At 58.2% G+C, this 25790-nt stretch overlaps 2 protein-coding genes across 2 annotated transcripts; one reads left to right on the top strand and one right to left on the bottom strand.

Moving 5' to 3' along the window:
- Positions 1-4493: 4493 nt before the first annotated feature.
- TMEM160 (transmembrane protein 160) lies at positions 4494-7019 on the top strand. The gene is made up of 3 exons (XM_004607708.2): positions 4494-5305; positions 6294-6386; positions 6687-7019. Exons 1-3 carry the CDS (start codon positions 4933-4935, stop codon positions 6950-6952), a joined length of 732 nt encoding a protein of 243 aa, XP_004607765.2. The 5' UTR covers positions 4494-4932; the 3' UTR covers positions 6953-7019.
- An 86-nt stretch (positions 7020-7105) lies between these two features.
- Positions 7106-24331, bottom strand: NPAS1 (neuronal PAS domain protein 1). The gene is made up of 12 exons (XM_055145979.1): positions 24191-24331; positions 23015-23203; positions 22256-22491; positions 13753-13826; positions 13389-13478; positions 12306-12483; positions 10428-10543; positions 10177-10334; positions 9192-9298; positions 8776-8923; positions 8011-8105; positions 7106-7672 (listed from the first exon to the last, which is right to left on the bottom strand). Exons 2-12 carry the CDS (start codon positions 23134-23136, stop codon positions 7221-7223), a joined length of 1776 nt encoding a protein of 591 aa, XP_055001954.1. The 5' UTR covers positions 23137-23203; positions 24191-24331; the 3' UTR covers positions 7106-7220.
- Positions 24332-25790: the final 1459 nt, after the last annotated feature.

The following is a 25790-nucleotide window of genomic DNA, read 5'->3' as shown; positions in this document are numbered from 1 at the left end:
CCCGTACGGCGCACAGTTAAAGGAATCTGGCCCTCAGGGCCCACTGTGGTCATGAGGTCAGCTCCCGTATGCTCCTGCTCTTCGGAAGCCAGAGAGGTTTGAAGCAGGGATTGAGAAGGGTCAGTATCCCAGGACCAATCAGGGAACCCTGCCCAGACACCCTTCCCAGAACCCCAAACTTCCTGGGTCCTTACACGAGAGGGAGATGACCTCAGTGCATGACCAAAGGGAAAAGAAGCTGGGAGCAGGGGCCTCCCCAGCAGCGCATCCTCAGGGCACCCATGCCTTGGGGGTGACCTCACTGCCTCCTGCTTCCTCTCTGCTGCCGAAATTGTCAGGAAACCAACAAGAAGAAGGAAGAGGAATTTGTATTTTGTACCTTCAGCCTGGCTGTGAAGGAAGGATTAGGGGTGCAAGAGTGTGGAGCCAAGATCCCCAAATCTGACTCCAGCCAGGGAACTGTGCTGTCAGCTGTATGGGCCCTCGCTATACTTTCAGGGATGCAGTCGGGCGACACCCGGCAAGGGCTCAGAACTCCCTCCTGGCTCTGCGCTCAGGGACCACTCCCAGTGAGGCTTAGGGGATCTCTGTGCTGCCAGGGATGGAACTAGAGCCGGCCACGTGAAGGTCAGCACCCTCCCTGAGCTCTGCAGCCCTGGCCCCGCTCTCGGGGGTTCAGTCCTTGAGCCTTACTCTCCTCAAAGGCTGTGTTCGAGGAGTTTGCAGGGGGAGGAGAAGAGAGAATGAGGGGCCCTCCGACCACCAAGCCCTGAGAGATCTGAGATCTGGGCCAGAAACTGGAGTCCTGGCCAGAGGCTATAATAGACAGGTGTGTATGAATTACAACACTTGCCTCTGTGAGGGAGGGGAAGCGAAAATCAAAGATGATTACATCTGTTATTCAGCAAAAATGGGACTTCAATCTGAGCCTGCCAGGAGTGATTCCTGAGCACAGAGCCAGGAGTAACCCGCTGCCGGATGTGACCTAAAACAGACACACACACACACACACACACACACACTCACTCACTCACAACACACACAATTTCCAAGGTGATTCTTTTCTTGGAAAGAACTGTGGGGTAAGTGAATAATGAAAGTGTGGGGTAGGCCCAGGGATGGGGCTCAGGCCTACCCTGTATCCTGACCCCCTCAAAAGTTTCTGGTTATTCTTGGGGGTATCTTGGGGCCTCCCATTTTTGTTGTTTTGGTGCCACATCTGATTGTGCTCTGGGGCTGTGTTTCAGTGCTCAGAGACCAACTCTGCAGTGCTCGGGAGACAGGCAGTGCTAGGGTTGAACCCTGGCTTCCTGCATGTAAAACCTGTGTTCACATTCTTTGAGCGCTCTCTCTCTCTCTCTCTCTCTCTCTCTCTCTCTCTCTCTCTCTCTCTCTCTCTCTCTCTCTCTCTCTCTCTCTCTCTCTCTCTCTCTCTCCCACTTCTAGTTTCTCAGTTTCCTTTCCTTTGCTTCCTTTCCTTTCCTTGTCTCTTGTCCACACTCTGCAGTGCGCAGGGCTTTGGCTCTGTGCTCAGAGGTCTTTCCTGGCTGGCATGGCTCAGGGGACCAAAAGGGGTGCCAGGGATCAAATCTGGGTCTGCTGTGTGCAAGTCATCCACAGATCAAACTTGCTGTGTTCAAGGCAACCTACCTGCATTACTATCAATCCAGCCTTAGTAATTAAAAAGAAAAAATATAAATGCTGCAGTTTTTCTTTTCTTTTTTTTTGCCGGGGGTGGGGGCGGGGTGGGGCGTGGTAATCACATGGTGATGTGGGACACTCAATGATGCTCAGGGATTGGACTCAGGAATTACACCTGGCGCTTGGGGAAACATATGGGATGCTGGGGATTGAACACGGGCCAGCCTGGTGCAGGGCAGGGCAAATGCCTTTCCCTCTGTACTTCGGCTTTGGGCCCCTGAGCTCATTTTCAAATCAAGAAAGGTAGGTTTGTTTGTTTGTTTGTTTGTTTGTTTGTGTTTTGGGTCACACCTGGAGATGCACAGGGGTTACTCCTGGCTTATCCTCTCAGGAATCACTCCTGGCGGTGCTCAGGGGACTATATGGGATGCTGGGAATTGAACCTGGGCCGGTCACATGAGGCAAATGCCCTACCTGCTGTGCTGTCGCTCCAGCCCCAAGGAGGTGCTTTTGTTGTTGTTGTTGTCTGTTTTAACTCAGTTGGTAACAATGTGAATCACATGGATAGATCTTTGTATATTTGTGTGTGTCCAAAGAGTGAGAACATCCTTACACAGAAACATCCAGCCCTAATCCACAGTAGTTACCCCAGGGTGGAGAGACAATGCCCAGATAAAGCACTTTCAGAGCGATTCCCAGAGCACAGCACCAGGTGTAAAACCTGAGCAGCATGACCGGGTGTGGCTGCAAACAAACAAAAGACAACAAACATCTGACAATGCAAATGTTTGAAAACCTCCCACTGTGTTGGTGGGGCAGGGCGATGGCTTGGAGGCAGCGTAGGGACTAACTCACCCAGATAAGGCTGTGAGCTCAACAACTGTTAAGTTGTGGAGTTGATACAACTGTAAGCTCTGGGAAGAAAATCACTGTTAGGACCAAACAGCATCATGGTCCGAACTCAGGCCTTGCAATGGGGCTTCCCAGCGCCCTCTGAGCAGCTGACAACCATAAGGGACTGGAGTGATAGCACAGGGGTAGGGAGTTTGGCTTGCATGCGGCCAACCTGAGCACTACCAGGAGTGATTCCTGAGAGCAGAGCCAGAGGGAAGCCCTGAGCATGGCTGGATGTGGCCCTGCCAAAAGAGAAACAGAAGAAAGAAAAAAAGAAAGCACAAAAAGGATTTCCAAGGATGAGGTGGTGGAATGGCTCAGTTTGGGTGGGGCTCTTGGTGGTCCTGGCTACATCTCCCAGCACACGGGGGACTAGTGGAGTAGGGGGAAGGCTCTTGGATGAGTTAAGGAGAAACTTTATTCCTAAAGACCCTTGTGTAGGGGCTGGAGCAATAGCACAGCAGGTATAGGGCGTTTGCCTTGCATGCGGCCAACCCAGGTTCGATTCCCAGCATCCCATATGGTCCCCCAGCATGACCAGGAGTAATTCCTGAGTGCATGAGCCAGGAGTAACCCCTGTGCATCGCCGGTATGACCCAAAAAGCAAAATAAATAAATAAATAAATAAATCCCGTTGCTCATCGATTTGTTCAAGCAGGCACCAGTAACGTCTCTCATTGAGAGACTTATTGTTACTGTTTTTGGCATATCCAATACGCACGGGTAGCTTGCCAGGGTCTGCTGTGCGGGCTCCACACTCTCAGTAGCTTGCCGGGCTAAATAAATAAATAAATAAAAAGTTAGTTGCTTATTTAAAAAAAAAAAAAAGACCCTTGTGTAGAGAAATTGTAAGTGTTTCAAATTGCAACTACCAAGGGCTTGGCATGCTTTTCTCCTCTCCCTGGCCATGCTGGACTGGAAAATATGTAACAGGAAATGTATCTTATGTGTCTTTCTGGGTACAACAGATTCTGGGGAGCCCTGCCAAATTCTGGGCTATTTAGGTGGTGGATTGAGCTACAGGCCTCTGGAACCAGTCAGAAGGTGGGAGAAGGACCAGATTCAACAGTTACCCCGAGAAAATGTGCAAATGTTGGAGACTTACAGGACAGGCGCCCTGGAGTCAGGGGAACACAACCCCTACTTCTCTAATTGCCTTCTACATTCTGAAATTTCCTGCTCCACAACACATACCCTTGGTTGTGGCAGCTGGGTAGCGTCAGGTAAAAAATCTGGAGAAATGAGACACGGGCTGACCTGGGTTCAGTCTCTGGCACCCCATATAGTCTCCAGAGTCCCGATGTGGGTCAAAAACCAAAAACAATATGTTTTTCATTGAGGCTCAATGACTGATCTGCAGGTTTAGGCAAGGAAACAGGATCTATCCCCAGTTCCACAAGGTACCAGCAGGAGGGACCCTTCTCCCCATGAGAGGAGCTGAGAGTAGCCCCGAAGCATTGCTGTGTGAGGCCCAAAATTTGAGGTAAAAAAAAATCCACAATTGTTTTGTTGCAGTGGATTTGACACCCTTTGGGGTGCCCACAGAGTTTTGCGTAGATGGGGTGCTTATTGTTTTTTTGTTTGTTTGTTTGCTTTTTGGGTCACACCTGGCGATGCACAGGGATTACTCCTGGCTCTGCACTCAGGAACCCAGGAACCACTCCCGGCGGTGCTCAGGGGACCATATGGGATGCTGGGAATCGAACCCGGGTCGGCCGCGTGCAAGGCAAATGCCCTACCCGCTGTGCTATTGCTCCAGCCCCCGATGGGTTGCTTATTGGTTCTGGGATCATGTGAGGCAGGGGATGGAACCCAGGTTTTTTGTTGCATCAGCCTTCTTTTATAGCTGCACAGAAAAAAGACCGAGTAGTATTATCATAAATAATCATAATTAGCAGAAATTACTTGTTGATAGGATTTATTGTGAGGTTTAATTCTTGTCTCCTCTAGATTTTGCAGATTTCCCCCCTTCCCCCATTTTGGGTCACACCCGGCGATGCTCAGGGTTACTCCTGCCTCTGAGCAGGAGTTTCTGCTGGTGTTGCTGGAGGTACCATTTAGGATACTGGGGAATCGAACTCGGCGTGGCCAGATGCATGGCAAATGCTCTACCCACGGTACTATTGCTCCGGTCCCAATTTTGCAAAGTTTTGTTTTCTTGGACATCGGATTTAAAACTACTTTAGTTCGTTAGAGATGTAACTCAGTGACGGAGAATGTGCATCTCATGGAGGAGGACCTGGATTGGAGCACCAGGCACGCACAGAAGTAAAAACTACAAGTCCCAGGCGACCACATGCCGCAACCTCCTGAAGATGGACCTTTTCTTGGGGGCAATGCGCGATGGTACTCGTAGTTCAGCCGCGTTACGAGGCGGGACTCGAAGTACCGGCATAGATGAGAGAGGCAGGAACCACCGTTATTCTTACCAATGGGCAGTGCGCAGTGCCCTTGAGTGGCTCCGGAAGGACCAATGGATGCGCGCGGAGCCTGAGTGACGGGAAGTGCAGCCTACGGGCGGCTGGTGGGGAGGGCCCGGGCGCGGCGGCCGTAGTGCGAACCATGGGAGGCGGCTGGTGGTGGGCACGGGCCGCCCGCCTGGCCCGACTCCGCTTCCGGGGGCCGCTGCTGCCGCCTCCGCGGCCCCGGAGCGGCGGCGCACGGGGCTCCTTCGCCCCCGGCCACAGTCCGCGCTCTGGGTCCACGCCGCCACCGGTGTCCGAGCTGGACCGCGCCGACGCCTGGCTCCTCCGGAAGGCGCATGAGACAGGTCTGTGGCGGAGGCTGGGGCCGGTCGGGGGGTCCCGGGACCCACGTTCCGGACAGCCGAGCTCTGCGCGCGAGGCCTCGAGGCTCCTGCTCGAAGCGGGGCCCGGGATCCGGCGGGTCGGGGCAGCGGGGCGCAGACAGGAGGGTCGGACGGGACAGGCGACCTTGTGCAAACGATCGGAGATCCTTGCAAAGAGAGCTCAGCGCGCGCGAAGTGGCCCGCCAGGGGGAGCGCGGTGCAGGGGCCAGGCCGGCTGGACCGGGCGCCCCTCTCTGCAGGAGGCGGGAGCGGGGATCCCCAAAGAGGAGGGGGCCGCTCCGCATTGGACGGGGCAGCAGCCAATAGAAGAGACGCTCGCGCCTAATTGGAGGGCCAGATGATCCAGCCCCCCAGAGGGCGGGGCCTCGTTGAGGCCAGCGGTGGGGGTGGAAAGGGCCCATACCCTGGGAGCAGGTGGGGGCCTGGCGGCTATAACCCAGTCAGTACCATAGGGCCACCTCAGGGACGCCCTTGGGTCCAGTGACTTGGAGAAGGTGGTATCAGATGATGGGTTTCGAGATAAATTAAAGAGGGTGTTGCGTGGGATTATACAGGTGGGGAGGGGGGGTCCACCAAGCTGGCCTCTGGTGTTTGTGGGGGTTATCTTCCCGTCCTCAGATTTTATTTTGTTTTTGGGCCACACCTGGCAATGCTCAGGGCTGCTCAGGGATCACTCCTGGTGGTGCTCAGGGGCCCTATGGGATGCCTGGGAACAAACCTTGGTGCGGCGTGTGCAAATGCCTTACCAGCACTCTGGCCCCGTCCTCAGATTTTGGTCCTGCATTTTGGGGCCTAGATTCATCAGTTCTTCAGACTTGCATGACTTCCGTACTGACGGGTTTAGGGCAGAGCGGGGCAAGGTGGGCGCCCTTGGGAAGAGTTGGAGACTTGGGGTATGAGGAAAAGCTTCCGGCTCCTGACCTGCACGCCCCGGCCCCTCCCCCTCCAGCTTTTCTCTCCTGGTTCCGCAATGGCCTCCTGGCGTCGGGCATTGGGGTCATTTCCTTCATGCAGAGTGACATGGGTCGGGAAGCCGCGTACGGTGAGCACAGGCGCCCCACGAGGGCGTGAGCCCAGTACCCCTCTCCCTGCTCAGTCCGCATGCTCTCATCTGCCCCTCACTTGTGCCGTCTCCCCCACATCCCCGCCTGGGCGCTAAGGGGGCCAAGGGCATGGTGGGGTCCTCATCCAGCCTTTCCGACCTCCGCCCTTCCTCTGATCCTGGATCCCCAGCCCCAACCTGCCAACCTGCGATACCCCGTCACAGCTGGTGCCTCCTGCCTTGGGCCCGCCCCACTCTGCCCTCTGCCCCCTGATGCCAGTGCCCTGCCCTCTTTCACAGGCTTCTTCTTGCTGGGTGGCCTGTGTGTGGCATGGGGTGGCACCTCATACGTGGTGGGCCTGGCGGCGCTGCGCGGGCCCATGCAGCTGTCTCTGGGAGGCGCGGCGGTGGGCGTGGCCGCCGTGCTGGCCGCCGGCCTGCTCTGGGCCTGCGCCGTGGGCCTCTACATGGGCCAGCTGGAGCTGGACGTGGAACTGGTACCCGAGGACGACGGGACAGCCATCGAGGAGGACCCAGACGATGGGGGACGCCCACCCCCGGAGTGAGCTGCAGGACTGCAAGCACTGGCCCGAGAGCCCGCGGTTGGGGACATTAAATCTGACCCTTGGCCGACTCTGAGTGATGCTTCGTGTTGTCTGGAGGGAGGCGGTGGGGGAGCTGCGGCGGCGGGCAGAGCACCAAGAAGCAGGAGACGCGCATCCAGGGCACCCAGAGACTGAGCCCCAGGTCGGAGCAGGTTTAATTCTCAGGGTGGGCCTTGGGGGTTGACCCTGGCCCTAGGGTCTGGCTCTGTGGGTGACCCCCCTCCAGTCCTCAGTCCCCCTTCCGTTGCACCCTGGTGCCCGGGGGCCCGGCATAGGGCAGGGCCAGAGTTGGGTAGAAGGCCTCGGGGAGCACTGGCCCGGGCCCCAGCCGCTGCAGGTGTGGGTACATGAGACCCAGCTCCGCGGGACCATAGCGGATGGTTCCGGGCGTGCACAGGCCCCGCACCACCGGGGACAGGAAACCGGCGTGGAGCAGGGAGGGAGGGGCATCCCCGGGCGGCCCCCATGGCTGCACCAGGTCCTGCTTCAGTGCCCGGATGACCGACGTGGACTCGGGCCGCAGCAAGGCCGGGGCTCCGGGCAGCTCCTCCTCGCTGCTGTCCTCCAACCCCCGCGTGTCCCCAGGGCTGGGCTCGGCTTTGATGCGCTTGCTCCGTGTCTCAGGGGCGGGGACCGGGGTCGGGGCCGGGGGCGCAGTCAGTTTCCCTTTCCGGGAAGGTTCTGAAAAAAGCAGACTCTGAGGGGCCCTGCTGGGTAGGGCCCCGAAGCAGGGCTCCCTCTCTACTGCGGGGGTCCCTGGGACCATCGGGCCCTTCGATCAGATCCTGGGTATTTGTGGTCATCAGAATAGGGGAGGGGAGGGAGGGATGGTGCTGGACCCCCTCCAGGGCCCCAGCATCAACAGAGGGGGGAGTGGGGACCCTGCCAAGACCCCTAGAGCTTTTCCTGGGGAGAGAGATGTTCTCTGCGCGGCCACACGCTCCGCGCCGGCCATGGGGCTGGGAAATGCCAACTTCTTGTTCCCACCTGACTGAACCTGCCCATGGCTGGGGGCTCACCTAGGGGCTCGGGCTCTGGGCTGGACGAGTCCTCACGGACCACAGTGGCTGGAAGCTGGAAGGCATCCAGGGGTGTCTGGCCACCTTCAGCTTGGCTGGGGGGACAAGACAGAGGCCTGGGAACAGGGCAGCCTCTGAGGGTGGATTCCTGCCTGCCTAAGGGGGGGGGCGCCCCCCGTTCTATGGGGGTGAGCTTCTTTGCCTGATTTGAAGTACTGGGGTGCATCACTAACCCCCGTCCCTCAAAAAATTCCTAATTTGGCCTCTCCCTCTGCATGCTGGAGGCCCAGGTTCGAACCCTGGTCATAGCGGAGCCCCCTGGAAGTGATCCAGAGCACCGTCTGGAGCACCTCCAGAGGACTGCCGGGGGTGGCCCCCAGCATGTCTGGCTGTGAGTCTCTCAGTTTTAATGTCTTTTTGTTTTGGGGGGGTCATATCCGGCGATACTCAGGGGTTACTCCTGGCTCTGCACTCAGGAATCACTCCTGGCGGTGTAGGGGGACCGTATGGGATGCTGGGATTTGAACCCGGGTCAGCTGCGTGCAAGGCAAACACCCTACCCGCTGTGCTATTGCTCCAGCTTCAGTCTCTCAGTTTTAAAGCACGCCTGACGCCCCAGTTCCCCAGAATTGAGACGTTATCAGAACCCAGAGCAACTGGACATGACCCCCCCACCACCACCACGTGGCCTCCACGTGCACATGCGCACCACCTCGTATCCTCCAGCCTATGGGGCAGACCCAGACGGGCGTGCACAGCCCTCACCTGAGCACGTGGCTAACCCACAGCACATGGCGTTCCGCCGGGCTCTTCCCGTTCACAGCCACGGTGGCCACGGACTGCAGCCACACAAAGCCGCCCGCTCGCTGCAGCCAGCGGTAGTACCCGGTGGCCACCTGGCCCTTGTCCAGCACTGTCCCCCGGGACGGGGCAGGAGCAGAGAGATGGGGGCGGGAGTGACAGGGAGACCGTGGGGATGGTGGGGCACAGAGAGAGAAAAGGGCAGGGTCCGAAAGAGCAAGAGGTCACCTCGCGGAGGTCCCCAGGCTGGCACGGGGACCCCACAGTCCCTCATTCTCCCGTCCTGCCCCAACCCAATTCTGAGCGAAGCTCTGGTTCTTGGTGGAGGGGGGTCCCGGGATGCAGAGCATGCGCAGGCGGGCAGGGTCAAAGAGTCTCACAGTCCACGTGGCTTTGGCGGATCCTGGCTGCATCCTGTCCATGGACAAACTGGTAGCAGCTGCGGCCCACAAGCTCCGAGGGCCCCAGATCCATATGGTCGCTGATTCTGAGGAAGGGTATTGGTGGGGCAGCGAGCCAGGACCCGGGGCCACAGGTTGGGGGGAGAGAGGGGTTAGTTCCCAATCACCTAGGGTTCAAACTTTTCCTAAGGCCTCAATTTCCCCATCTGGGAAATGGGTGTAATAAGTGTGTCCCTCCTGAGGCAACTGGCATTCTAGGTGAAGAGCATCTGCGGCAGCTCTGAGCATGGGAGGCCCCTTCTCGCTTCAGCACCCCTCAGAGAGGACTGCTGGGGAGACGGCTCAGGGCTGAAGGCAGGTTCACTTTGCTTGTGAGCAGTTGGGTTCGACCTCTGGCACCACATGGCTCCCCCAGCACAGAACTAGGTTTATCCCAAGAAGAATGAAAGGTGGGGGCTGGAGCGATAGCACAGTGGGTAGGGCATTTGCCTTGCATGCGGCCGACCTGGGTTCGATTCCCAGCATCTCATATGGTCCCCTGAGCACCAGTTCCTAAGTGCATGAGCCAGCAGTAACCCCTGTGCATTGCCGGGTGTGACCCCAAAAGCAAAAAAAAAAAAAAAAAAAGAATGAAAGAGGGACTGGAGCAATAGTCCAGTGGGGAGAGTATTTGCCTTTCACGCGGCCCACCCAGTATCATGCCTCAGCATTCCACCGGGTCCCCTGAGCACTGCCAGGAGTGATCCTGAGTGCAGAGCCAGGAAAAGCCCCTGAGCATCGCCAGGTGTGGGCCCAAAAAACAGCAACCAAAAAAGAGCAAGCAGAGAGACAGAGCAAAAGGAGCGTGTCCTCTCCCCTAAAGGTGCCACCCCCTTCGCTCCCCTTTCACTCTGCTCCTTATGGCTGCACCCCAGCGCACAGCCCCAGCCTGCCTGCACCCGTGCCCCGGCCCCCTCCCGGGTACCTGCTCTCACAGGCAAGGATGGTGAGCGCCAGGCTGAGGCGGAAGACGATCGTGTGCCCGTGCAGTGGCAGCTCTGCCAGCGGGGCGGGCGGTAGCGTGTGCCCAAGGGCCACCAGGCCCAGCACGCGCGCCCGGACACGGCCTGTGACATGGATGACCTGCGGAGGGGTAAGGCTGAGGGGTGTCCATTATGGACCTCGGGATCGCCTCACCCGGCACCACGGGGGCTTGGGGGTAGAGCCCGTACCCACCTTGTACCCTGAGGCCTTGAGGTGCAGACCCCTTTTGGTGAGCGTGGATTTCATGCGGACGAAAAACGAACGTTCCTGGGGCTGGGCCTCAGACGCCGCTGCAGCGGGGCTGGCCTCTGTGGCAGGGAGGGAAGGCAAGGTCTGGGCAAACTCAGGTCACTGCCCCCTGCCCACCAGCTAGCTGGACAAGGGGTCCTGGCCACAGTCAGGTGGGTACTCACCTGTTCAGTGGCCACGCTGACCGCCACCTTCCCCTTGAGCTGCGGCCCACACTTAGCCATTCTGAATCTCAGACCTGGCTTCATCCCTTCCCCTCACAGGCCAGCTTGGCTCCCCTGGTGGCCTCAGAGTTGGGCCAGAACCGCTGACAGTGTCCACTCATGACAATCACTGAGGTGAGACATCTGCCCCAGACCTGGAGGCTGGGTTCCATGTGCCTCCAAAAGCCCCCTCAGCTCCTGCCCACCTGGAGGAGCAGGAGGTCACTCCAGAGACAGGACAGTTCCTGCCCTGCTAGACTCAGCCTGGGAAAGCAGGAAGAATGCCTCAGGCAGGGCTGGAGCGATAGCACAGCGGGTAGGGCGTCGACCCAGGTTCGGTCCCTGGCATCCCATATGGTCCCCCAGCATCGCCAAGAGGAATTACTGAGTGAAGAGCTAGGAGTAACCCCTGAGCATCGCCGGGTGTGACCCAAAAAGCAAAAAGCCAAAAAAAAGAATGTCTCAGGCCTGTGTAAGGTTGGCTATCAACCAGGGGTTGGGCTGTCTCAGAATCATGAATAGATTTTCTCCAACCCTGGGTCTTCAGCTCTAATCCATGAACCAGAGCCAGTCAGGGCATGCAGGAAGTTGGAAGACCACAGCTGGTCTGTGACCTTGACTTGAGCTGCCGTCCGTGAGCTAGTGCAGGACAGGCACTGGTCCGCAGGTAAAACAAGTTAAAGAATGGTCCCCACCACCACTGTAGCGATAGGACAGCTGGGAGGGTGCTTGCCTTGCATCGACCCGGGTTTGATCCCCAGCAACCCTAAAGTCCCCTGAGCACAGAGCCAAAAGTAACCCCTGAGCAATTGCAGGGCATGACCTAAAAGCAAAAACATCCACAAAATATTCTATTGGTAGGAAAGGCTGTCGCAGAGTGGTTCAGCATCTACATTGAAAAATACTTTCCAGGGGCTGGAGCAATAGCACAGCGAGTAGAGCGTTTGCCTTGCATGTGGCCGACCCGGGTTCGATTCCCAGCATCCCATATGGTCCCCTGAGCACTGCCAGAGGTCATTCCTGAGTGCAGAGCCAGGAGTAATTCCTGTGCATCGCCAAGTGTGACCCAAAAAGCAAAAAAAAAAAAAAAAAAACTTTCCAGGAAAGCATGCAACAGCCTGCCTGCCCCCTGCTCTCCCAATATGCAGGGAACCCTTCACCCGAGAGAAAGGTCAAAAGACCCAGCAGGACACTAGCCTGGCCCGAGAACCCAACTGAAGGCTTGATAGAACTGTGTGACCTGGAGCAATCAACTTGGCCTCTGTGTGTTGTGCCAGCTTTTATTCCTCCCTCAGGAAAGCATCTGGTTTTGAGATTATGTACTTAAAGGCACAGCACAGGTAAATGCCCCATCCTTGGGCATCATTCTTTTACCATCATTCTTTTACCATCATTCTTTTACTCAGGCACCCACCACTCTTGAGCAGAGAGAGGGGTGTTTCTAAAGCTTATGTCTTGGGGCTCCAGGCCGTTGGGGAGAATCCTAGGGAGCCAGGAAGCCTCCGTTGAGACTCATGCACCTCACATCATCCCAGGCGGAATGACTCCCGGGGAACGTGGGGCGTCTCCGTGCCTCCTCCACTCTCAGGCTTTATTCTCCAGGGGCCCGAGGAATTACCGATCTCAAGGGTGTCCGCCAGCGAGGAAGAAGAGTTGGAAGAGGAGGAGGAGGAAGAGGGGACGGAGGGCGGCGTGGGAGGCCCGGGGATCGCCGTCCGCAGCCCCAGTTGCTCCAGCACCTCGGAATGGTCCCCCGGGTGGATGTAATCGAAGACGCTGCTGCCCGTCAGCTCCACCTGCCGGTGGTGGAGGGGAATGCAGGGGCGGATGAGGCGCGCAGTCATTAGCCCTTCCTGCAAGGTCTTACTGCCAGTCTTGTTTTTATTTAAAAAAAAAAAAAAAAAAACCTAAAAAATGGGAGGGGCGGACCCAAAGCGATAGTACAGCTGGTAGAGCGCTTGCCTTGCACGCGGCCGACTTGGATTTGGTCCTCGGCATCCCATAGGGTCGCCTGTGCACCACAAAGAATAATTACTGAGCACAGATCCAGGAGTAACCCCTGAACATCGCCAGGTGTGACCCAAAAGCTTAAAAAAAAAAAAAAAAGAATCAATAGATTGGGCCGAAGTGACAGTACAACAGGCAGGATACTTGCCTTTCATATGGCAGACCCGGGTTTAATCCCTGGCTCCCATATGGCCCCTCTGGGCCCCATCAGGAGTGACCCCTGACACAGTACTAGGAGTAAGCCCTGAGCCTGCTGAGTGTGGCCCAAAAACAAAAAAATAACGCTCAGCACCACATATAATCCCCTGCCAGGTGTTATTCCTCAGCACAGAGCCAGGAGGGCGACCCCTGAACATTGCCAGGTGTGGCCCCAAATGAAAAAAGTATTTAAAAAAATCACCAAACAGGGGCTGGGTAGCACAGCAGGTAGGGTGTTTGCCTTGCACGTGGCTGACCCAGGTTCGATTCCCAGCATCCCATATGGTCCCTTGAGCACCGCCAGGAGTAATTCCTGAGTGCATGAGCCAGGAGTAACCCCTGTGCATCACCGGGTGTGACCCAAAAAGAAAGGGGAAAAAAATCCACCGAACAACAACAAAAACTCTGGCTGTTCCTAAAATCCCTATGCCAACACACTGAACTTTCCAGATTTGTCAGAAATCTTTGAAAAACGGACCCACAAAGGAACCCTTACCTGTGAGAGGCCCAGGTAAATGGAGACGGTCTCTGAGATATAGAGAAACTTCCCTTCCTGGCTCAGGGCGAACACGAAGCCATCCAGGGACTAGAACGGGGAGAGGGGGCCGTGGGAGTCAAGCACCCATCTGTCCGTCGGGTAGTAAGGGGGACTGCAAGTTCCACTCGGGTGGATTATTCGGGAAGGCAGATGCTTTGGTGGCCCGTGAAATGGGCCGACAGGAGGGGCAGCCCCAGCTCCTCCCTCCCACCCCCAGTTCAACCGGTTCAACACCCCGCCTCCGGCGGATCCTGGGTAAAGGGGTGCAGTTCCCAGAAACGGCCACTAGGTGGCGGTGAGGAGCAACAGGAAAGCGGCTCACCTGCAGGATGTGGCCACCCAGGTGCTGCTCGAAGACTTCGGTAATCAGCGCCACGGGGCCGCGTCGGCCTGGGGCTGGGGGCAGAACGGGGGACGCGGGGCCTGTTGGTCGGCCTGAGCCCTGGCCCGATGGGCAGGCCCTCAAGGAGTCAGGCTACAAATCTCCCTCTCATTTCTGGGGAACAGAAACCGTTTGGGGTAATCTGGGGCAGGGACCCTGGTATAGGGCAGAGACATGGGAAGGATGAATGGAAACACAGCGAGCCAGAGCCAGAGCACAGCCAGCAGGGCTTTTGCCTTACATGCGGCCGGCCCGGGTCCGAGGGTCCGATCTCCAGCATCCCATATGGGCCCTCAGCCCTGCTAGGAGTGATCCCTGAGTGCAGGGTCAGGAGCCAGGCCTGAGCATCGCCAGGTGTGGCCCAAAACCCAGTTAAAGAAAAAAGACAGGTTGGCTGCTCAAGTCTGTGTTCTCCCTTCACCATATCTCATTTGTTTGTATGTTTCCTGCTTGCTCATTTCCACTGAGGCACATGCTTTTCTCTTTCCCCTCATACTTTTCTAAATAAAGTTTCAATTGAAAAAACTACCTTGATGGGGGGCTGGAGTGATAGCACAGCGGGTAGGGCGTTTGCTTTGCACGCGGCCGACCCGGGTTCGATTCCTAGCATCCCATATGGTCCCCTGAGCACTGCCAGGGGTAATTCCTGAGTGCAGAGCCAGGAATAACCCCTGTGCATCTCGCCGGGTGTGACCCAAAAAGCAAAAACAAACAAACAAACAAAAAAAACTACCTTGATAGGCTGAAGCGACAGTTCAGAGGGTAGAGCGTTTGCCTTGAACACGCCCAACCTGGGTTCAATCTCCGGCATCCCAAATGGTACCCCCTGAACACCGCCAGGAATAATTTCTGAGTGCAGAGCCAGGAGTAACTCCTGAGCATTGCTGGGTGTCACCCAAAACAGGAAATAAAAAAACAAACCCTGGGGCTGGGAGCAATAGGATAGCCGGTAGGGCGTTTGCCTTGCACGCAGCCACCTGGGTTCGATTCCCAGCATCCCATATGGTCCCCTGAGCACCGCCAGGGGTGATTCCTGAGTGCAGAGGCAGAAGTAACCCCTGTGCATCACCAGATCCCGAAAAAAAAAGATTTCCAGCCCTGGGGCTGGAGCAATAGCACAGCAGGTAGGGCATATGCCTTGCACACGGCCAACCTGGGTTCGATTTCCAGCATCCCATATGGTCCCCTGAGCACCACCAGGAGTGGTTCCTGAGTGCAGAGCCAGGAGTAACCCCTGTGCATCGCCAGGTGTGACCCAAAAAGAAAATAAAAAACCTACCTTGCTTACCACCAGGAATGATCCAGAGTAACCCCTAAGCATCGCCAGGTGTGCCCCCAAAATAGTAATAAATAAATAGACTACCTTGCTTCACACCAAAAAAAAAAAAATTAAATAAAAAAGACACACAGAGGAAAACACCAGGAGTGTCCGGAGAGTGTTTGCCTTGCACACAGCAAGGGCACCCCATGTGGTCTCCTGAGCACTTCCAGGAGTGATCTGAGTACAGAGCAAGATGTTTAGCCGGCTGTGGCCCCCCAAACAAAAGAAACACATTTATTTGTCAGCACGAGAGCATGAACAGTGCACAGGCCTGTGCTGATGGCAGCTGGGGAGCGAGAGGTGACCGGGAAGGTCTGACCCTGCCCTTGCAGTGTGCGAAGGCCAGGCGAGATGATCAATAAGTAAGAAACCAGGGGGCTGGAGTGATAGCACAGCGGGTACGGCGTTTGCCTTGCACGTGGCCGACCCAGGTTTGATTCCTAGCATCCCATATGGTCCCCTGAGCACCACCAGGAGTAATTCAGTAATTCAGTAATTCAGCCAGGAGTAACCCCTGAGCAATGTTGGGTGTGACCCCCCCCAAAAAAAAGTAAGAAACCAGCAAATGTCTCGATACTCTTTGTGTCTGTGATTCTAAGAGCAGGAGAAATAAGGGGCCCCCAGGGCAGTCCTGCAAGGAGGGCGCTTGCCTTGCACATACAGGGAGCCCAGGATTAGCCTCAGCACTGCGTGTGTGCCCTGAGCGCCACCAGGAATGACCCATGAGCACAGAACATGAGTAAGGTCTGCATTGGTTTCTTCCCCCAAACAAAACAGACAAAAGGTCAAAGGTCCTGGGGTTGGAGGGATAGCACAGCAGGTAGGGTGTTTGCCTTGCACGCAGTCGACCCAGGTTCGATTCCCAGCATCCCATATGGTCCCTGAGCACCACCAGGAGTAATTCCTGAGTGCAGTGCCAGGAGTAACCCCTTTTCATTGCTGGGTGTGACCCAAAAAGAATAAAAAAAGGTCAAAGGTCCTGATCCCGAACTGGGAAAGGGACTGGAGAGATTGTCTGGAGAGATATTCCAGGGCTCAAGGCACTCAGGCTACACTCAGTGACCAGCCGACCAGGTTTGAATCCCTGGCACCAAATGGTCCTGCGAGCACTGCTGGGGGTCACTCGAGCACAGAGCCAGGAATAGCCACTGAGCAACACTGGGTGTGCCCTTCAACCCGCACTATTGCTCTGACCACCCCATTTTTTTTTTTTAGGTCACACCCAGCAATGCAGAGAGGTTACTCCTGGCTTTGCACTCAGGAATTACTCCTGGCAGTGCTCAGGGGACTGTATGGGATGCTGGGAATCGAATCTGGGTTGGCCACATGCAAGGCAAACTCCCTACCCACTGTGCTATCACTCCAGCCCCACCAGTCCGTTTGTTTAAGATACAGAGGACAGATATAGGCACGAAGGAAATTGAAGCAGCAAATGAGAGCTGAAGCCAGAAAGCCAAAGAAATGGAGATGCAGGAAAAGAGATAAGGAGGGAGGGAGAAAGAGAGACAAAGAGACTGAGAGCCATTGGTGGAATGACAGAGACACAGCAGCCCCCACCCCGCCTCTTGTCAGGAGCAGCTGGAGGACAGACGTGGGATGGACCCCTCCCTGATCCTGTAGAGAAAGCCCCAGGGGGTCCAATTCCCAGATCAAGAGTGGTCCTGGGGGGCTGGAGTGATAACACAGCGGGTAGGGCGTTTGCCTTGCAAGTGGCCGACCCCGGGTTCAAATCCCAGCATCCCATATGGTCCCCTGAGCACCGCCAGGAGTAATTCCTGAGTGCAGAACCAGGAGTAACCCCTGTGCATCGCCAGGTGTGACCCAAAAAGCAAAAAAAAAAAAAAAAGAGTGGTCCTGGGATGACCAGGGGCCCCCAGCCTGAAGCATCTTGCAGGGTCTGTTCTTGCCTGGCTGTGTGTCCTGGGACCAGTCCCTTCACCTCTCTGACCCCAGCTGTCCTCTCACGGGCAGGTGGGACATTCAGTCAACAGAGACAGAGAGGGCCCAGCAGGTGCGCAGAACCTGGAGTGTGTTCGATTCTTTCCAGGGGCCAAAAGAGAGAACAGTAGGGGGCTGGAGCCATAGCACAGTGGGTAGGGTGTTTGCCTTGCAAGCGGCAGACCCGGGTTCGATTCCCAGCATCCCATAGGGTCCCCTGAGCACCCCCAGGGGTAATTCCTGAGTGCAAAGCCAGGTGTGACCCCTCCCCCCAAAAATAAGATAGCACAGCAGGGAGGGCACTCGCTTTGCATGCAGCCTGTTCGGGTTCAATCCCTAGCATCCCATAGGGTCCCGTGGGCCCACCAGGAGTGATTCCTGAGTGCAGAGCCAGGACTTGGGTAACCCCTGAGCACCGCTGGGGGGTGGCCCAAAAAACAAACAAAAATAAGATTTCCAGACCTTGCAAACCCCAGGCAGGAAGCTCCTTCCCGGGACCTCTCACTGCAAATCACGCCCTCCTGTAACGAGCCCCGCCCCTGTGGTCACCCACCCGGCCGTGAGCCCCGCCCCCTGCCTGAGGACCTTTACTCCCCCCCTTCCCCAGCCGGGCCTGGGGCTCCAAGAACAATAACTGGGGCACAGCGCGGTGTGAATGGAAACCCCTCCCCCGAGACGCAGCGGCGAACCAGCCGGGTGACAGGCGGGAACAATGCCTCTTGCTAATTGTCGCAATTTTCCCTGTCATTTCTGCTAATTCCTTCATTTTCCCTCGCAGGATCAGCCCGGGTCAGACGGAAAGGCTGCAATTTCAACCGTGTTCCTGGGCACGTCGGGGAGGGCGGAGTGGGGGGGCTCAGCCCCCGGCTGTCCCCACCCCCATGGGTCGTTGTCCCCCGCCTCTACCCAACCATAGCCTGATGAGGTCCTATGTTCCCCACTCCCGAAATACCTGTCCACTCCAACTCCGGGGCCACTGCCCTATGTTCCTTCTAGCCCCCACATCCTGCCCTGGCCCCTCATTTCACAGGGCACTGCCCCAGATGCAGATTCCAAAGGTCCATCACTCACTCAACAAACGCTTGCTGCGCTCCCCAGAGCCTGAGACCCCTCAGAGAAGACATGGGTGGGGGTGCAGGGGGCCTTGCTGGCGTCATCAGGGATCCTCCAGGAATAGAGGGGGAAAGCAAGCCTCCTCCTGTCCCCCACTCTCAACCACCCTCAGAGATTTGCTATCGAGAGGGGGAGAGAGAGGGTCAAGGGGCTGACACTGAATTCCCCTGGGGTGTTTGAGGGGAAGCGATCAATGATGTCCCCTCATCCCAAGTCCCTCATCCTTTGAGAGGAGGAAGAAAATGAATGGCCATACTGCCTGGCCTTGTCCATCTGAGAAGTGGGTTCAGTGAAAAAGCAGAAAAGGCCTGTGGGTGTGAAATAACCCTTAAGGGGCCAGGGAGATAGTGTGGGAGTAAAGGCACATAGTGAACCCCAATTCTGCCCCTGGCACCACGGAGAGTTCCTCAGACAGGGCCGGGAGTGATCCCTGACGTGGCTGGAGAAAGTAGTATGGTAGGGAGGGCGTTTGCCTTGCACGTGGTCGACCAGATTCGATTCCCAGCATCCCATAGGGTCCCCAAGCACCACCAGGAGTAATTCCTGAGTGCAGAGACAGGAGTGACCCCCCCCCCCAGCATTGCTGGGTGTGACCCAAAAAGCAAAAAAAAAAAAAAAAAAAAACAGTGGTCCCTGAGCACAGAGCCAGCAATAAACCCTGAGCACTGCCAGGTCTGGGCCACACCGCCCTCACCCTGGGGAAAAAGAAAAAAAGAAGAACATTTGTGATCCCAGGCTGCTCCCACAGTGACCTCCGGCATCAGAGGCTCAGCCAGTCCCAGGGCTCTGCCCACATCACCACCCACTCCGCTCCGTGTCCCTCCGCCCCGCAACAGGCTCCCCTGACTCCCCTCCCGGTGTCCCCGAATCCTCACCCTGCCCTACACCGCTCTCTCTGAGCGCTGCCCCCCAGCCCCACTAATCTGCTTCTTGCCTGTACTCACGGCCTGCCGGGGAGGCCAGCCTGACCTGGGGATCCAGAAGCCACCCCCACCCCCTTGTGGGCAAGAGGCACCACAGTCCCCCAGAACAACTGCAGGCCTGGCCAGCTGGAGCAGCGGGTGGGCCAGGTAACAAGCAGAAACAGAAGCAGGGGGGATGAATGCGTTGGAGGGTGCTCCCGGCAGTGCTCAGGGGGCCTTGAGGTGCTCCTGTTCCCGCCGCACCATGAGCCACTCTGGGCCCTGGGGAGGGTGCCTGGGGCTGCTCAGGGCTTACTCCTGGCTCTGTCCTCCGCGTGACCCCTGGACGGGAGTTGGGGGAGCCTAGCAGTGTTGGGGAGCCAAGTGGGGTGGACTGTAAGAACCATAACCCGTCTACTCCTTCTCTGCTCCCCATTTGTGGACCGGAGACTGAGGCCCAGAGGGGGCCGGAGGGCTGCAAGGCAGGGCCCTGATGAGACTGCGGGCGCCCAGACCTGCACCCTGACTCTGAATGTCAGCTGTGTGACCTTGGGAAAAGGGGGGGTGTCTTAGTTTCACTTCAATAAAACAGGGAGTCGGAGCATCCTATCCCCAGGATGGTGGAGAGCAGGTGCCTTTGCACATCATGTTTGATGTGCACTATATTATAATTATTTTTAAAACTTTTTTTTCTTTTTTGGGTCACACCCGGCGATGCTCAGGGGTTACTCCTGGCTCATGCACTCAGGAATTACTCCTGCTGGTGCTCGGGGGACTATATGGGATGCTGGGGATCGAACCCCGGGTCGGTTGTGTGCAAGGCAAATGCCCTCCCTGCTGTGCTATTACTCCAGCCCCATAATATTATTATTTTTTTTAAGTAAAACAAGTTTATTGTGGAATAAAGGGTGGGAAGGAGAAAGGTAGACAGGGACACACTCAGTCATAGGACAGCAGGGGGGCGCTTGCCTGGCACGTGACTCTCCTGGGTTCCACCTGTGGCACCTCATATGATCCCTTGGGCCCACCAAGGGTGATCCTTGAGCACAGAGCCAGGAGTAAGCCCTGAGCACCGCCAGGTTTGGCTTCTCCCATCCCCCAAAAGATAATGAGCTCAAGAGAGAACTGGCTTCTCCAGGATGGGAAAAAAAAAAAGTCTGGGGCTGGAGCGATAGCACAGTGGGTAGGGCGTTTGCCTTGCACGACCCGGGTTCGATTCCCAGCATCCCATAGGGTCCCCTGAGCACCGCCAGGGGTGATTCCTGAGTGCAGAGCCAGGAGTAACCCCTGTGCATCGCCAGGTGTGACCCCCCCAAAAAAAAGTCTGTTGTTTTTTTTGGGGTTTGGAGTCATACCTGCTGTGCCCAGAGGCTGCTTCCACCTCTGTGCTCAGGAGTCACTCTGGTGAGACTCAGGGATCATGCAGTGCCAGGGTTCGAACCCCCAGGGCTGTGGCGTGCCCTCTCTCAGCTTGTTGCTCCTTGTAATGAAGGGATGTGGCCTTGAGGCACATGCCCTTTAGAATGTGGCAGAATGGGGTGTGACTAGAGCCATCTACAGCAGGTTGGCAGCTGAACTGGGTTCTATCTCTGGCATCCCATAAGGTCTCCCAGTCACCAGTCATTCCTGAGTACAGAGCTAGGACTAACTCCTAAGCACCGCCGGTGTGATGCTCCCACAAAATAAAAAGGGGGGAGCAGAGGTGGTTACCTCAGTTTCCCGATCTGCACTACGGAAGCAGGTGCTTGTTTCTGATTGGGAGAGTGGGGATACCCCTCAGTCCCCAATTTGGGGGACAGAGGAAGGAGGCCAGGAAGTTCTGTCCATCTCTCTCTCTTCTGGCTGTCAGCCCCCCACTCCTCATGCAGACAGAAGGTGTCGGTTATGAAATCCAGCAAGCCCCCGCTCCCCTCAATTGCCCAGCCAGGCAATGTGGGGGGCTCTCAGCATCCCCCATCCTTCTCCCCCAGGCTCTGGGACAATAGACAAGATGTTTATCCCGGCGTGCACATGTTGTTCGGGGTAATGACAGTAATCAGCCGGCTAATGCCGCATTCTCTCGGCGCCAGTCAATTCAGCTAATTACCGCCTGGGAAGCCGGATTATTTAAATTTAAATGGTGATTTATTGCGAGTTTAATCAATGCTATTTTCTCTCCCCCCTCCTCTCTTGGGACCAGGGCAGGAGGGGAAGTGGAGCCCCTCCAACACCACCCCAAAGCCGCCCCTTCTTGGGGAAGGAGGAGGGCGTACGGGGGGTACAGGATTCGCTATCTCTAGGTAGAAGAGGGGCGATGCGATGAAAGGCAGGATAACAATAACCCAGCGCTTCCCGGGACCCCCACTAACAGCCTGAATAATCCTGACAGATCGTCTGTATCTGTGTTGTGTGTCTGTCACTGTCTCACAGGCGTTTCTTTGTGGACTTCCGGGGTGCCCCGTCCCCCTGGTCAGTGTCCTGCCCATGGTTTTCCAGAGGAGAGCAGGAGATGGTCAGGAAACGGGGCACAGCACCCGTCAGTCACCATCTGCAAGCCAGAGGCTCTGTGCTCCGGCGTCAGCCCTGGCGGTGCAGGGATGAAACCCGGGTCTGTGCCTCCAGCATCCTCGCCCCAGGGCCCCCTCCTCACGAGTCATCGCCCCCCAGAGGCACCAAGATGGGCCTGATGCGACCCTCCGGGGTGTCACGATGATCGTGATAGGGTGATCATCTCCCTACCCCCACCACTTCCGGCGGCCCCAATTCTTCCCACCTGAATGAATCCCCACTCCTGGGTTCCTGCGGGTGGGGGCGGGGTCTCTGGCCCACAGAGGCTGTGAGATGCCGGCAGCCGGGAGGGTAAGAAGGGCGGCCACTGTGAGAACTGAACTGTTATACAGGATCCCAGCAGCCGTGAGGGTCACATGGACTAGAGGTCTCATCCCTGAGGCTGCCAGAGCCAAGAGGAGGCGGCCACCTGCGCCCACTTCACAGATGAGTAAACGGAGGCCGGGAGTCTGGCGGCCTGTCCCAGACTGACTCCAGACCCTGCGCTGCCTCTTGGTCCTGGGGTGGGGCCACCCCGGGAGCTCGAGTCTCAGGTTTTAGGCGAAGACCAGCAGCAAGGACCCGGGACCCTGCCCGGCCCGCACCCCGCGCCCCGCACCCCGCGCCGAGCACGCGCACTCACCGAGGCCCGCGGGGGGCGCCGCGGCCCGCAGTCCCCAGGGCGGCGTCCCGAGCGAAGCGAAGCGGCGCAGTCGGAGGTAGGTGACACTGAGGCGCACGATGGACGCCTTGTCCAGCTGGCTGGAAATGGCTCCAGGCAGCGGGAGCAACTTGGCCAGCTCGAAGAATTCCAGGTTTTCCTTCCCGCGCCGCGAGCGCGCCGCGTTACGAGATTTCTCCTTGCGCTGCGCCTGCAGGCTGGGCGGGCGGCGCGGAGGAGGCGTCAGCTGGGGTGCGTATTCCCCCACCTTCCCCCAACACCAGGGTTAGGGGGTGTCGGTGAGTCAGGGGGCAAATTCCGTCTACTGGAGTCTCGGGGTTCGGGGTGGGGGGACCCGATGGGATGCAACACTGGAGACAGGGGCCAGAGCTGAGCGTAAACTCTCACTCTCATGGTGAGAACAGATGCTGGGATGTGAATTCTGGGCGGAAGGAGGCTCCAGGATGATGGGGAGAAGGGCCGGGAAGGCAGCGCCAGGGCCGGAGCGCATGCAGGAGCCCGGGCTTTGATCCCCGGCACCACATGGTCCTGAGCCTCTCTGGCTAGGACAATTTATTAAGAATACTGGGGATTAATACTGCGCAGGGGTCGGTCTAGGGACAGAAACGGTGCTGCGAGGCTGGGACAGCGGTAGTGTGAGAACCCCGTGGCGCTGACGGGGGGGGGGGGGTGGGGGGGTGGATGGGGGCCCAGACGTGGGGCAGGGCGGCGCTTTCTCACCAGGGTCCCGGCGGGGCCTTGACACCCAGTCCCGGCAGAAAGTCCCACGGGACGCTGCCGCCACGACCTCCCCCGCCTTTGGTGTGGCTGCCGCCGCCGCCGCTGGGGTAGGGGGGCTCCATCTCCGCGGGGGCGGGCTCAAGCGGGTTCGGAGCGGCCTGCGGGGCTCGAGTCCCGCGTCTCCTGCAGCTGGAAAGAGCCGGAGGCAGCGGGGGGGGGCGGCGCGGGGAGAGGGGCGGGAGAGAGTCCTGGGGAACTGAGCGGGACACAGGATCCCGGCAGAGGTGCGGGGAGAAGGGGGAGGCGAGACCCCCGCTGGAGAGGAGTGCCTCAGTTTCTCCACCCCGACGGCCCGGGCACGCAGCCCAGAGCTCCTACAGCGCCTGGCTCCGGGCGCGGACGTGCCCCGCCGTCGCCTCCCCCGCGCCGCCCGCCAGCGCGCCCGCCTCACGCCCGCGCCAGGCCGGCTCCCGCATACCAATGGGCGCACGCGGCGCGCATACGGATCCACCGGCCCGCGCGCTGCGTGCCAAGCATGCCCAAGGTGGGCAGGGGGCGGGGGCCTCGCCGGGGGCCCAGCGCCCCCAGAGCCCGCAGCCCGGGCCCCGGCGCTCCCTCCAGGCCCTTCCCTGAGTCCAGCTCCCCGTGGCTGCGGTGCGCCTGTTTTTCCCGGCCCGGAGAAGGGGCAAGGGACAGCAGGCGGGTGCGTCCCTTCAGGCCCTGCCCGCGGACCCCCCGACCCGGACCTCGGGTGGTGCCACGTGTCCAGGCCACCAAATCCCCGCGAACACAACTTCCTCCCCGAAGCTCCGGGCGTGCGAGCCCCAGCCCGCGACGCAGCGCCCGGCGCCTCCGTCCCAGGACGCCCCCAGGATGGAGACGGCACTCGGGGCCCAGGAAGCTGGGGGTGCCGGCCCCCCGGAATCAGGCTCTCGCCCACTTGGGTCCTCTAGCCCGAGGGGCTGGTCTCCTGCACGGCCTCCCCAGCCAGGGGGGCCACATGCCCCAGATGTTGACGTCTAGGCGCCCCTCGCCCCCGCCCCCGCAGGTCCGCGGGATAACGGATCCCAAAGGCCAAGCCCCTGGCTCCCCGGAGTTCGACCCTCTTCTGCAGGACCTCGCACTTCCCCGGGACCCTCGCCAGCCTCGGGGGGCAGCACCCCTCAGCCTGATTACCTGGCGGCAGGGCTGAGTCCGGGCGCGGCGTGGGGCCGGCCGGGCGGCGCGGAGGGGCGACCCCATAGAGCCCAGGGCGGCCGACTCGGCGGGGCGCGGCGGTGGCGCGCGGCTCCCCTCGGCCCCGCAGCCTCCGAGCGGCGCGGGCGGCGGGGCGGGGCCTCCCGGAGCCCCGCCCCCAACCCCGCCCCGCGTGCAGCCTGCCGCGGGGGCTTCCAGGCTGGGAGACACCCCCCCTCGGCCCAAGGCAGCTTCTGGGGACTGGTCCCCTCCCACTGGAGTGAGAGCCTCATCATCGGAACGACCCCATCCGTCCCCGAGGGAACACGGGAGTCAGCCTCGCTAAACCCCTTCGATGGGGTCCCGGAGAGAGCTCGAAGGTTGCATTGGTCCCCACACCCGCGACACCCCCGAGTTCGATTCCGGTCACCGCCAGATTTCCCCCAGCACAGAACCATGAGGCCCTGACTCAGATGAAGACTCACCGGAAGCGTCCCCCAGGCTCCCGGCACTGACCGGAGGTGCCCTTCCCCGCCAAGAAATTTTGTTTTATTTTGATTTGGGGGGCCTCACTTCGTGGAGCTCAGGGGTTACTCCTGACTCTGCACTCAGGAATCACTCCTGGTTATACTCAGGGGATCTATGGGGTGCTGGGAGTCCAACCAGGTGAGCTGCGTGCAAGGCAAGAGCCCTACCCACTACAGCTCTGCTCCCCCCATTCCCCCAGTAATTTAAAAAATAAACAGCCAAGAGAGATAGCAAAGAGAGATGAACAGAGTTCAATCCCAGGCTCCACATGGTCCAAACACTGAATTGTGAGTGGCTTCCAAGCTTCAAAATTGTGGGCCCCAAACCAAAATTAATAAACAGCAACAACAACAATGAAAGAACCTGCCTGTTGGGGTTCAAATCCCAGCCCTATCACTTACATGCTGTGTGACTTTGGTCAAGGAGTGTGGTCTCTCTGTTCGTCTCCATAATTCTAGCCACGTCTCAGGAATGCCTGTGGGTGTTAACACGGCTTCCAGTTGTCAGAGTGAGACCTCGAGGGTCCCAAGGCCGGCACCTCATTTCCCAGATTCTCTGCCTTTCCGTTTGTCCACCTGTGCACGGAGTTTTCCTGCCGGTGTGGATGGTGCTAAGGGGACACAAGCATTAGACACTTTCCCCAGAGCCAGACTCATGGCCCGGGGGCACTGACTGACAGTCTTCGCAGGAAAACATTTCTGGCAACTGCCGGAGATGCGTCGGGACCCCCAGTGCAGCAGGCTTATTAGGCCTTCCCGCCAAGCATATTCGAGGTCCACACTTGAAACTTTTGTATTTTGTGCCACAGTCAGGGTCAGCTGTGTTCAGCTGCTCAAGGCTTACCCCTGGCTCTATGCTCAGGGATCCTTCCTGGTGGACTCAGGGGATCATCTAGGGTGTTGGGGAGTGAATCTGAGTCAGCCACATACAAGACTAATGCTTTACCTACTGTACTGTTGCTCTGGGCTGGAGCGATGGCACAGTGGGTAGGGCGTTTGCCTTGCACGAAGCCGACCCGGGTTCGGTTCTTCCATCCCTCCCAGAGAGCCCGGCAAGCTACCAAGAGTATCCC

This window comes from Sorex araneus, chromosome 8 (genome assembly GCF_027595985.1).
Source record: "Sorex araneus isolate mSorAra2 chromosome 8, mSorAra2.pri, whole genome shotgun sequence".
NCBI lineage: Eukaryota > Metazoa > Chordata > Mammalia > Eulipotyphla > Soricidae > Sorex > Sorex araneus.
This window is presented reverse-complemented; position numbering and strand designations above follow the sequence as displayed.